The sequence below is a fragment of the Nipponia nippon genome, unplaced genomic scaffold, assembly GCF_047370975.1.
Source record: "Nipponia nippon isolate SJK-2023a ecotype South Korea unplaced genomic scaffold, ASM4737097v1 scaffold_11, whole genome shotgun sequence".
Classification (NCBI taxonomy): Eukaryota; Metazoa; Chordata; class Aves; order Pelecaniformes; family Threskiornithidae; genus Nipponia; species Nipponia nippon.
Genome location: NW_028262302.1, coordinates 5,737,963 through 5,750,358, shown reverse-complemented (window position 1 = coordinate 5,750,358; position 12,396 = coordinate 5,737,963). Strand labels below are relative to the sequence as shown.

Below are 12,396 nucleotides of genomic sequence, written 5' to 3'. Positions count from 1 at the left end.
TGGTTTGCAGATGTTGTTTCGTGGTTTGCCTTTCTTGGTTAGATTACGAGGCTCTTTACACCTGGTGTTTTGTTCTTGTGGAGAAACCTGTGCCCTGTAATCAGAGCACCTCTTCATCTTCTTTTTGCTAAATTGAAGAGATATTGAATACTTTAGGTTTCTTACAGAAAGGCATTTTTACCAGCCCTCAAATTACTTTTGTCATGTTTCTTCTTGTATCCTCTCCAGTTTTTCAACATGCCTTAGATGATGTGACATATTTCACATCAGAACTAGATGTGATATTTTAGTGTACATACTCCCTGCTGTGATGAGGATGTGTAGGGAGGAAAAAATACCTCCCTGTTCCTGCACTGTTTCACTGCCCTGATGTCAGGGCATTGAACTGACAGTTCATATTTAATTGCTTGTCATTACCCCTGAAATCTTTTCAGAATTGTTGGTTTCCAGGATCATCTCCTTCTATCTGCAGCTGCTGCCTGCATTCCTTCTTCCTAGAAGCGTGATTCTGCATTTGACTCTATTAAAATCCCGTATTGCTTGGATGGATTTGCCCTCCACAGTGATCCAAACTGCTCTGTGTGATTGCTCTGTTCTCATCACAATACACCACATCATTGCAAATTTTTGTGTCAGCAGCACACATTATCAATGTCGATCGTATGTTTATTTCGAAATAAAAATATTTATTTCCAGATGAAATCCTTGAATCGTGCCAGGCCTCGTACTGGTCACCCTGGAACCCATCTAATTCCCTCCCCAGCGACAACTGCTTCTTGTGTTCTGTCACGCAGCCAGTTTGTTATTCATTTCACATGTGCCTGATTGACATCGTACTGCCCTGTTTATTTTTTTATTGGAATAGCCTGTCGGTGTGCATGTATGTAATTCTAGTGAATGATGAAAACGGACTCCTTAGACAAGAGCGGTTCTCCATACACCCCGTTGACTTGACCTCACTTCTGTATTCCTTTCCTTTAGTTCCCAATTAATTGACCTGTTTGTCGTCTTTTCCATTCTGTTGTTCAGGGCTGATTTTGGGCTCGCTGGCTGACAGTTACCTTGTGTATCACGCTTGACCTGTTTGGATACCAGCACAGCATTAGCTCCCTTTCCATCTCCCCAAATCTTAGCGTTATTCCAAGCTATCCAAGCCAGGAATGTCAGTGAGCCAGAGCTGCTGTCAGCCAACTCTTTTTGGGTCATCCAGTTCTGTTGGGTTTAGAAACACCTCCCCTGTGCCGACTGTGACAGGGAAAATGGTGACAACCATAAAGTGGGATGGACCTCTCTGGGCACTTTGGTGGGACAGCTTGTTTGCCCCAGCCTTTTGGTCAGAGGTGGAGGTATTGGACAGGGTATGCAGAAGATCTGTTGGTGCTTAAGTTCAGTTGCAGAGGAATCCAAGGCATGGACTTTCAAAGAAATTCAAGGGACATATGGACAGCCAACCTATTTTGGCCCCTGGTGTACTAAAGCCTTTTTCCTTGCAGGTGGTGCAGGCGAGAGGGAGGGAGACATTTGCTGGTAAGCACAGGGCACCCTCTTGGAGGCTTGGTGCTGCCAGTCAGTAAAAAGGAACGGGAGCCAGTGCAGTAGAGCAAGATGTGCTGTTCTGTCAGTTTAATGCAAAGAGCTCTGCCTAGTGGTCTGCATGGCTTTATCACAGAGTGTGAGAAGTGTGACCTTGTGAGCTGGATGGCTGCTCCATGTTTAGTCCCCAGAAAACACCAAAAGCCATAAATGCAATTACTGCAGAAAGTTGTAACTGCACTTACAGGAGTGAATTCTTGGTCATTGTCTCTTGTTTGTGACTCTCGTGGGCCAAGTTTTGTTTATTTGCTTGGCCTGGCTTCTCTTCTGACTGCCTCTTTGGTTTTTCACTGCTCATTTGGGGCTGGGAAGGCAGGTCCTGAGAAAGCTCCCACCATAAAACTGAACTGATTTGGAGCTGCTTGTGTTTGCTGGGGGAAGGATGGGGCAAGGAGCAGCCCTCGAGCGTGATGGGCAGACAGAAGTGCTGCAAGGCAGCCGGGGTGTCCCTGTGGTGGGGCAGCCTGACATGACGGTACAGGGAGAGTATCTTGGTGAGCACGATGCCCTGCCAGGCTCAGGGCATGGGGCGCAGTCCCTAGACTAAAATGGTGCCATCGTGATGACTGAAAGCAAGTGAGGAGTGGGACCCTGCTCAGGTAGGCAGAGCTCTGTGTCCAGGTGGGGGCTCAGGCAGCTCGGCGGTGAAGGTTGCCACAGGGCATCCTGGTGGACAGGCACTGTGGGTTGATGCAGTTACCTGTGAGGAGTATCATCGGTTCATTTTTTCTCTTCCACAGGACTCGGAGCAGAATTGGCTCTCCTGTCTCCCCCCAGCACACAGGGCCATCACGGACTGTCCGGCGCTACCCAGCCAGCAATGGCCAACTCACCTCTAATGCACTCCCCAATGGGAATGGACATGAGCAGAGCAGCTCTGGGCCACACGCGGTTTCCCAGGAGCATACCTTGTCTGCAAGGGGTAAGGCCTCCAGGGCTGTCACTCTTTTGGGGCTTCTTGTTGGGGTGTCCTGGTAAAGGGCAATGGTGTGACTGGGGATCCTCAAGAAGCCCTGGACTCCCAGGGCTGTACTGCTGGGTGGGATGGAAAGAGAAGGTCAGCACAGGCATTGCTGGGCTTGGTGAAGAAAGAGACCCTACCGAAGGAGGACAGATCAGGGGAGCAAAATGCTGATGGCAGGGGAGAGGAGCCAGTGAGATGTGAGAGATGCCTCCCAGAGGTGTTGAACATCACCCCAGCACTGCTGCCCTGAAGGGGGATTGCCTCAGTCTGTAGGAACGGTGTCTCCCAACTTCCTCCTCAGTTTCAGCAGCCCTTGAGGTCAGATTGTGCAACCAGCGTCTAGTTCTTCCCTTTGGCTGCCCCCTTGGTGCCTTCTGACATGAGCAGGGATCAGGCCAGGCTGCCGGGACATGCAGTTGCTAAGGCAGAGCCTCAGCAGCTCCCCAGCTGGGACAGATGCAAGTTGTCTTCTGCAGCTTGGCTCCCCCTGAAGCCGTGCTTCCCCAGGGAGGCACCATGTGGCATCTCAGCCCTTATGAGTAGGGCTGTGAGCCTGACTGAAGCTGTAATCTGAAAGTGGGGATTGAAATGGGGGGAGTCGGGGATGAGCGCACCAAGGGGGGCACCCGCAGAAACAGCTGTCTTGCTGGGCAGGGATGAGGGGCTATGGTGTCAAGCCAGCTGGTTCATGGTTACACAATAGTGCTGCCTGTTGTCCATTCTCCCCAAGCCCCCAAAAGCTCTGAGTGCCATTTCCCCCCGTATCTAATGTGAGGATGGTGAGGGACCAGGAGGGGACCGCAGGATGTTGGAGGACACTTGCAGGGAGATATTGGTTTTCTCAAGCCCTGATGCTCTTTTTGATGGATACCAGTGTGGCTGTTCGTGTGGGAAGCCCTCCAGTGGTTTAAGGGCAGCCAGTCTCCTGGCTACTGACATGGCTTGAGAAGGAATATTGTCTAAAGCAGAAAACCACTCTTTATACTGGAGTTAGTGCATGTGTGTCCCTTCACAGAGAGTTATGCCACTACAGCTGGGCAGGCAGAACATGCTGCTGGCCATTTTTCATGTGTTGACAAATCCTTACTGATGCTGGAGCAGAGGACAGGCTGGAGTGAGTGAGGGGTAAAGAGAGGCACTGCCCCAAGGAGAGGCACAGACCCCTCCTTGCTCTGGGAATGCTTTGGAGCTTGAACTGCAGATCATCAGCCCCCTGGCCTGGAGATGCTGTTTCCACTTAGCGCTGTCCTTTTCTTTCATAGGGGCAAACCTGACAGAGAAGATTAGGAAGATAAAAATCGTCTTCACACCCACCATCTGCAAACAGACATGCCGGAGCGGGCGCTGCTACAACAGCTGTGAGAAAGGAGACACCACCACTCTCTATAGCCAAGGGGGACATGACCACGATCCCAAGTCCGGCTTCCGCATCTGTGAGCACCCTGAGGCCCCCAGCCCATCTTCTTGCCTGCTCCCCAACTCTGCTCCTTCTGCCTTTCTGGCTTCTACAGACTGAGGGCTTGGGCTGCTATAGGGATGGGAGGAGATGGCCTCTCCCAGTGCCTTGGAAGATGTCTCCTGGGGTCTTTGGGGCTTACTCTATCTCTGTCTCTGGGGGAGGAAGACAGACCATGCCTCATTGCTCTCTTTCCTGGGCAAGCAACTTCTGTTTCCATCCCACCCCAGGTAGGGGGGACGCGTGTGTTTGAGTCAGGCCTGCAGCCAAGCCTCACCACCCCCTCCTTCTCAGAGCCAGCTCACTGCTTTCGTTGGCATCCAGTCTTGGGACTGGCTTTCATCACCTAATTTCCTCCTGTTCTCTCCTTTCACTCACGTGGCAGCCAGGAGAGCTGGCTGCAGGTTGCAAGCTGTTCATATAAACAGGGCTGCTGAAACCTCTGCTTGCCTTTCAGAGCTGCTGGGATTGCTCATCAGGTCACTGGGGTACCCAACTGTGGGTTGGGCACATCCTCCTGGAGCCAGTTGGTGGGAGCAACCCACAGGGCCTGGTGGGACTCGTCCTCTGAAAGCCTCTGTAACTCTCAAGTTCCTGTAACACTGAGAGAGTGCAAAGTCTGGCTGTTGTGGACACTAACTGATACAGGGTTCATGGGAATTTCTGCCTAGATCCCAGTCCAAAGTTGTGTCTCCTCCCTCCAAAACTGGTTGCTGGGGTTGAGCAAATGAACTCGAAGCAGGGTGGGAGCTCATCCCCTGGGATGAACCTAAGAAGCCATCCTGCGATGTGCAGCAGCACCGTCTCATCTCATGCTGAAATGAGTCAGGATGATCTGTCAGGAAATCCCGTGCCTTGCCTGAGCGTTGCTCACACTGAGAGACGCTCTGGATTGCTCCAAGCATCTGATGAGGCCAGAAAAGACATGACTTAGGTTTCATCTGTGGATGCTTTTTCCGAGTCTGTGCAGACAAATTGCTCCTGATTCTTTTGTCCCACTCCAAGCTTCTCCCACTTGAGCAGCTGGCAGGGCCAGGGCTGGCTGGGAGACAGGCTCTGAGGACGTGGCTCTCTGCCCGTCCTTCTGCCTCTCCCGTCCCCACTGAGCTCCCTTCTGGGCTGGGAGTAAAAACCCTGCCAAGTGGGGAGGGGGCGATGCAGAAGAGAAGGAATTGTGCTGACTGTGCCGTATGTGGCTGCTGTAGCTCCTGCCCCACTCTGAGGGATCCTGCTGTGCCAGCAACACCACCTTGGCCCTGGGGGGGTTGCCCCACAGGGCACGGGTGCCCCAGGCTGGCCATGGCCTCAGAGCCCAAGGGAGGGCTCATCATCTTCCACCCATGACTCCAACCCTGAGCAGAGCTCAGGGAGGACCCTGGCTTCTCCACCTGCTGCCTGCTGGATGGTGGTGCACAGCAGGGACCCTGGGCTGCCTTCAGGCTGCAAGTCCTGAACCCAGCCCCGTGCTGGGTCTGCTCCTTGGGCACCACAGGGCTAGTGCTGGCCCAGATCCAGCTGCCTGGCCTCCCCCAGCCACCCCTTGGCGAGAGGCAGTGGCTCAGTTTCCCTGCTAAGCAGACCTCTCTTTGCCTTGCAGACTTTTGCCAGATCCCCTGCCTGAATGGAGGGCGCTGCGTGGGCCGGGATGAGTGCTGGTGCCCCTCCAACTCCACGGGGAAGTTTTGCCACCTGCCAGCTCCCTCTCTGGAAAAGAAGCAAGGAGGGAGAGCCCCAAAGACCCTGGCCATTGGCTCCATGAAGCACTCCACCTACACCCTGCCCTTGTCGAACCAGCTGGGTGAGCGTGGTCGGGGGCTCCAGACCCTGCATTTCCCTTGTACTTCTGAGTCCTCCTACTTGAGTGCTCCTCAGATCTTCGTTAACAGGCCCGAGGAGGCCACTACCTCCTTATGCTTGGCTTTTCAGGCCAGCTTGTTAGAAAGGTGGTTCCCTTAGTTTCTGAAGGGCTCAGGTTGATGGGGAAAGTTTTTGGTAGGTTTGTCCTGTTTTGGGGCCAGAGAAGTAGTTTCTCTTAGATGCAGTCTTCCTCTAGATTTCCTGGTGGGGTCAATCTACCTCTCCTCCCTTGTGACTTTGTTGATGACAAGATGCTCTTCGGGTGCCAAATTGTTGCCAGATTGTCACAACTGTGGTATAAACTCATCTTCCAGCTTCCCTAAACCCTTCCCTGGTGAACGTCCACATCAACCACCCTCCAGAAGCCACCGTGCAGATTCACCAGGTGGCCAGGGTGCGGGGTGACACAGAGGTGTCGGAGGAGAACAGCGTGGAGGCGGTCCTGGTGCCTCAGCTGGCTGCCGTGCCCTGGTACACCTACACCCATGGGAACGGCAACAGCATTGCTACAGAGAGTGGCCAGCAGCAGCAGCAGAGAGCCCCAGGGCTGCTGGGGAGGTGCTTTCGGGAGGCTCTCCATGGGCAGGTAAGAGGTCAGCCATCAAGTGTTCGATCATGTGTGTGGATACACGTTTCTTGTTCTGGGGTACGGGTGCGTTGGCTTATGGGTCAGGGAGGGTGGCCTTTCATTGCGTGAAGCTCTTCAGCGTCAGCATGGGCATCACCCAGGTGCCACAGGCACAGGCAGCAATGTGTTAGTACTTGGGAAGAAAATCAAATCCCTTGTTTTGGCCCAACAGGGAGACCTTGCTGCCTTGCCCTGACCAGGCTGTGCCCTGGGGCAGCACAGCCCAGACTTGATGGCTTTCACACACAGTCTCGTTTAAAAAGGGTGCCCTATTTATAGCAACATTTAGACCCACGCTCTCTGATTATTGTAGGAAACGTATAAAACATAGGAAAATTCCTTTCCCTCTCAGACGATAAATGAAAGTCTGATTTCCATGGAACGATGCCTGCCCGGGCAGCTCAGTCAGGGTTGGGAAGCAAATGCACGTGAAGGGCTTTCTCACCCCTGTCCCGCAGTCATCGTAATTTCTTATTTTGTCTTTCCCCATATGTTTCTCTTGCGTCACTGGAAAAGCATCGGAGGTTTTTGGCACCCACAGGAGCACCTGTGAGCTGCCCCGGAGCAGCTCACGCTCAGTGAGACTCCCTGGCTGGGCAGCCTGGGAATCAGCCCCCTCCCCACTGCTCCCCAGCCCTTTCTGGGGGGCTGCTCCCAGTTCCCATCTGTCCTTCAGTCGCTCCCATCAGAGCAGGATGCATTCTCAGCCATTCCCTAGTGCAAAAATAAATGAAATCAAACCCTGGGGCTGGAAAAGCCCCGCTCCTCCGTGGGGAGACAGCGGCTCTCTGTGCCTGGGAGCAAATAATGATGCACAGAGATGCTTGTGGATGCCCAGAGAGGCTGCAGGAGACGCTCTGGGGGGGGCGAGGGGGGCAGTAGGGGGTACCCTTGCTGTGCGCACACCTCACCCAGCTGGGGTGATGCCATGCCCGGGAGAGGGTGAGGAGCCCGGCGGGGAGCACTTGCCTCTCCCCGCTCAGCCGCAGCCGAGCCGATCGGTATGCGAGTGCTGGGCAGGCGGCCACGCACGCCTGGACAAGGGCCAGCTCCGGCCTGTGGGCCGGCGGCTCCGCTCTAATGGGGAAGCCTGTAATCCAGAGGGCCTTGCCGGGGGGGCAAGTGGGGTGGGAAAGAGAGACTCATTAAGCAGAGCAAAGTGCCTGACCGCAAGCTCCCTGCCGGGCTGGAGTAGTGCACCCATGTCGCTGGCTAATCAGCGAGGCATGGGGCTGATCCGAGGGCTTTGCCCAGTGATATCATCTCTGGTTCATCTCCTCCTCTGTTTGATGTCCCCTTCCCCTCTGAGGGGTGCAGTCGAGGGAGCCTCGTGTTTTTCTGTCTGCACAACTGTTTACTGTCTTAAACCACATCCCTGGTCCCACAGTGCCCTGGTGAGGAGCTGTGCCAGGAGGGCTGTGCCAGCCTCTGACCGCAAACCGTCATCCCCTGTGCTGGCTCTGCCGCTGCCCGCCAGCCGGCCACAGCGGACGGGCACATGTCCTCTCCCTGTCCCACAGAAGCCTGATCCTCTGGTCCTCTCTCTGCAGTGCACCAACCCCCTGCCTGGGCTGACCAAGCTGGAAGACTGCTGCGGCAGCGTGGGGCTCTTCTGGGGTGTGGACCGGTGCCTGGCCTGTCCCCCTCGGCCAGGTGAGTGCTGCTGCTGCTGGGGACGGTGCAAGGTATGGCCCGCACCCTCGGCAAGCAAAAATGGTCGGGCTGCCTTGCATGGCCGAGGAGGCATGGAGCAGAGCCACAGGTCCCCGGCCGTGTGGCTCTCCTTTGCCCAAGGCCCTTGGGGACAGGCACTGTGTCCAGGGTGACATGTGGGGCCATGCCTGCTCCACTGCTGCCCCAAGGAGTGCTCTGGTTTGGGTGCTGGCCCCAGGCTCAGTGCTTTCTCCCCAGACTGCCCCGTGAAACCCTGGTGCAGGCGGTGGTTGCTGCCATGCCAGCCCCGCTCGGAGGGAGAAACAGGAAAAGAGCGGCCGTGGTTTTAGGAGGTGCAGTCTTAGATCGGTGGAGGAGACTGCAGACTCGGCCCTATAGAGTTACGGGCTTGCTCTGGGCCCGACACGGGCTTGGCAGGGGCTCTGGAAATAACACTACATCAAACAATTGGCAGGAGCGCACCCGGGGTCCGTTCCAGGGGCATGGGCGTCCAGCCCTGTTTCTGCTGCGCTCAGGAGCCGGACGGGCTGATCCAGTGGGAGACGGGGATTCCTCGGCCGCTTCATTCAGGGTGCTCCATGACAGGCATGGCCCCTTGCGCCACAGCCCCCCTCCTGCATTGCAGTGGAGAGGCTGTGCTGAGGGACTCCTGGCTGGAGGAAGGCAGCCCCCCAGGCAGCTGGTGCTGAGCAGGTCCACTGCAAGACAAGGTGCACTTGTCCAAAGCAACATGGGCAGGGAGCTGCTCACCTCTCCCCTGCCTGCCTGCCTGCCCCCTTTCATCACTGCCTGGCTGCTTGTTCACATGCCTTCACTGGATTGGAGAACTAAAATAAACAGACCCCACGGTCCAGGAGACTTTGACTCATGAGGAGAGAGGAGGTGTTCAAGGTGACAGCTTTTGTGCAAGCAAGTGTGGTGTTGGTGCCTTCTAGCTCTGCCCAGAGGCTGTCCCGCTCGCTCGCACGAACGCTCCCAAGAGCTGTTTGCATCTCGTTGTCCTCCCTCAATTCAGTTCCGCCACAGCCAGGGGTAGGGCCGTCTGGAGCCAAATTCCTCGCAATCACAGACGAGGTTGTCAGCATCCTGGAACCCAGCGCAGATCTGGGGAGCTCTGATTGCTGTCATCTTCCTGCTCTGCACGGCTCTCCTGTGGCCCTGGGCCACGCTGCTCCTTGCCTGCCCTCGTCCATGTGCCAGCCCCAAGGGAGCCTTGGCTACGTGCAGTATGTGGGTGACCACAGGGTCTCCAGGTTCAGCACAAACAAGGAAATGCCCCACATGGGCCTCAGCCCCCTCCTCTTTGTCTCCAACTTTTGCATCCTCCGTCACAGCTTTCTCCTCCCCATCTCACAGCAGTCTCCCTGTTTCTTGCCCTGTCTCTCTGTGATCTCCCCATTAGGAAGCAGGGGGGCCACTTAACACTTCGGTTAGGCTGCAGATGGCTGCAAAATCTCTGCACCTCCTTTCTCTTTCTCCGTGCCAGGATGCTAGGTATCACTCAGCAGCCAGAGCTGTCGCAGTGATTGCTCTGCTGGACTTAGATCTTCAGGCTTCAAAACGTGTATCTGATCACAGGCTTCCAAGACATGAAAACAGGCATGAAATACCCCCATGTGCTTCCTACAGTCAGCCAGCCAGTAGAGCAAATGCACTTAAGAAATGCCTCCTAGCTGCCAGCGGGTCCTGCTTCCACAGCTCAGCACATGCCTTGTGTCCCAGCAGCAGCTGAAACTCAAGGGAGGTTGTTGCTGCTGGTCTTCATTGAGTGGACAGATGCTTGTCTGGCTTTTTTTCAGATTAATTCCATGGGGATATGAAAAAATGTATCCCTGTGGGTCTTCCGTCTTCCTGTGCCACAAGCAAATCCCATTCTCAGTCCCCCTGGCTTTGGGTGATAAAGTTCCCCCTTGGAGACCAAATGGCTCTTGTTGATTTTGGCAGGAAATCAGGCTAGTTGAAAGGGCAGTTTTCATCCTCTTTAATCGTGTGCAAGTATCTTCCTCCTTCGGCTACCTCTGATTGACTGCCCGGTAACCAGCCCCACATGCAGGAGACCACACAGTGCAAGTGAAGGGAGCTGTAAGGCAGACCCTCAATGGAGGCAGCCTAAGAGAGCCCAGCTCTTGTGCAGTGAGAAGCCCAGGTGGCTGGCATGCTTTTGTCTGGTGTGCTGTCTTCGCAGACAAGAGATCCCACCCCAGAGTGGAGCCAGGGAAACAGTCCTTTCTCCATGATCTTACTGCTGTAACAGAGCTACCGAGCACTGTGACCTCTCATTGCCCCACACCTCCTCTGCCAGGGCTCCCAGGTCCATGCCTGTCCGGTGTGCAGGCATCGCTCTGCATCGTTCCTGACTGTAGACCACATCCTACACTCACATCCCTTCTGTCTCCTGGTCTTGCTGGCCTGCGTTGTGCTCACTCAAAGTCACTGGGCTATAGTTCAGTGACCTGGTGTCTCGTGCACAGAGATAACGTGTCCAGTGGATGTTTCCAGCTTTCTTCTTGGCACTGTGGTCTTCGGAGAGAACTTCTCTTTGCGCTCGTGTGTCCTGGGGAAGCGTGCACCAGAGCAGACTTGACAGCACTGGGAATTTAATTCCAGCAACCAGAGACAGAAATGGCAGAAGCTAGTTCAGTGTAAACACTTACAAACGTACAGAAGTGCAGCCAGGCAAGAGCTAGACAAATGGAGAACTTGTTTGGATTGACTGTCTGCCCGAGACACTGATTGTTAGTAGAGTCTGGATACGTCCGGATGTCTCTGTCGACTGCAGCTTTCATGTTTGGTACGTGTTTGTGTGCGGAAAGACATCAGAGAAGAAGAAGAATCGGAGGCAGGCATCTGTCCGAGCGAACCTGCCGTGACCAATCCCTGCTATTTTTTGTGTTTTGCCCAGCATCAGAAAAGCTAAGGCACTTGAATGCTTTGCCTGCATCCTAAGGAGACTATGTTAAAGGCTGAGTTCAGAATTAAGGTAGAGGTGGGGTTGACCTGGCCAGGACTCTCTGTAGCGGGTGTTACATGAGTCTCAGAGGTTTCCTTAGGCTCTGCTCAGGCTTTTGGCTGTCTGGTTTGCTGCTGGGAGGGTGTATATTGTTAGTCCCCTTCAGAGAAGTGGGCACAGAGATGGGTATTCAAGCAGGCTATAGTAGAAGTCACTGGGAGTTTGCTGTTGCTCATGTAAGTGAGAGTTGAAGATGGCATCCTCAGGGACAACCCTGGGAGAACGGGGAGAGCTGAGACCTTGCTCTGTGAGCTGTTGGGGCAAAGGCTGTCACCCAACCCACGAAAGAAAGACATGAGCCAGAGGCAGGGACCTGGAGAGTGGCAGGACACCTGCACGCTGTCGTGCAGCTGCAGTCCTTCAGCTCTGGCTGGAGACAGCTGGATGAAATGTGCTGCACTGCAAGGTAGGATAAATCAGATAGAGACATCCAATGACCCCTCTGGGTCTTTTAGTACTCGGAGGAGGTGCTGGAGCACACACTGAAAAGCTAGAATGGAGAGGCAGGAGGATACGGGAGCTGGAAGGTAAAACTTGAAGACTGATAGAGGGAAAAGGGAATCAGAGGGTGAGGAAGCAGCTGATGTAGAGACACTTGGACATGGCTGGGAGGAAGCCCCAGGACCGGCAGGGTATTTGAGCGGTGCTGGTGAGGAGGCTGCACTGAAGCAATGTCCTGTTGCCTGGCAAGCTCAGGATGCAGGGACAGTAGCAGGCACACTGCTGGGCAGAGCTACTCCTGCTTACCTGCCAGACCATACACTATTTTGGGGTATACAGTGGTCTGTAGAGAACAACATGCTGGAACAAGGTCAAGAGATGATCCGTAGAAACTAAACCAAACAAGACCCAAGCTGCAGGTTGACGCAGACCCCAGGGAGGGTGTGGATTTGAACACTGGTTTCCCTGAAGCCTTGGCCCTCCTCAGACACATGGGGATAAAGGAAACTGCTAGTGGAGAGTTTTTTCTGAAGGCAAGGTGAGGTGATCTGCCCAGAGGGGGGGTCACACTCTTCCACCTCCTCCCTGTCCCTGAGACCACACAGCTCTGCAACCAGCAGCGCTCCAGGAGAAGCCCATACCAGTGATGGACACCCTCTCCTCTACCACACAGGAGCTACAAGTCTCACCTTTCTGCAGGGGTTTGGGGGACTTTCTGGCTGCAGCAGTAAACCTGCATCTTCGAGGTCCTGGTTTTTCACTGCCTGCTGTCC

At 54.6% G+C, this 12,396-nt stretch overlaps 1 protein-coding gene across 7 annotated transcripts in view; it reads left to right on the top strand.

The window, feature by feature from the left end:
- LTBP2 (latent transforming growth factor beta binding protein 2) overlaps positions 1 to 12,396 on the top strand; it is a 96,522-nt gene that overhangs the window by 54,787 nt on the left and 29,339 nt on the right. For all 7 annotated transcript variants that reach the window (XM_087747304.1, XM_087747302.1, XM_087747307.1 and 4 more), the window contains 5 exons: positions 2,334 to 2,515; positions 3,820 to 3,990; positions 5,611 to 5,811; positions 6,185 to 6,456; positions 8,049 to 8,151. In XM_087747304.1, coding sequence (XP_087603430.1) covers positions 2,334 to 2,515; positions 3,820 to 3,990; positions 5,611 to 5,811; positions 6,185 to 6,456; positions 8,049 to 8,151 — 929 coding nt within the window. The remainder of the gene's footprint in view (positions 1 to 2,333; positions 2,516 to 3,819; positions 3,991 to 5,610; positions 5,812 to 6,184; positions 6,457 to 8,048; positions 8,152 to 12,396) is intronic.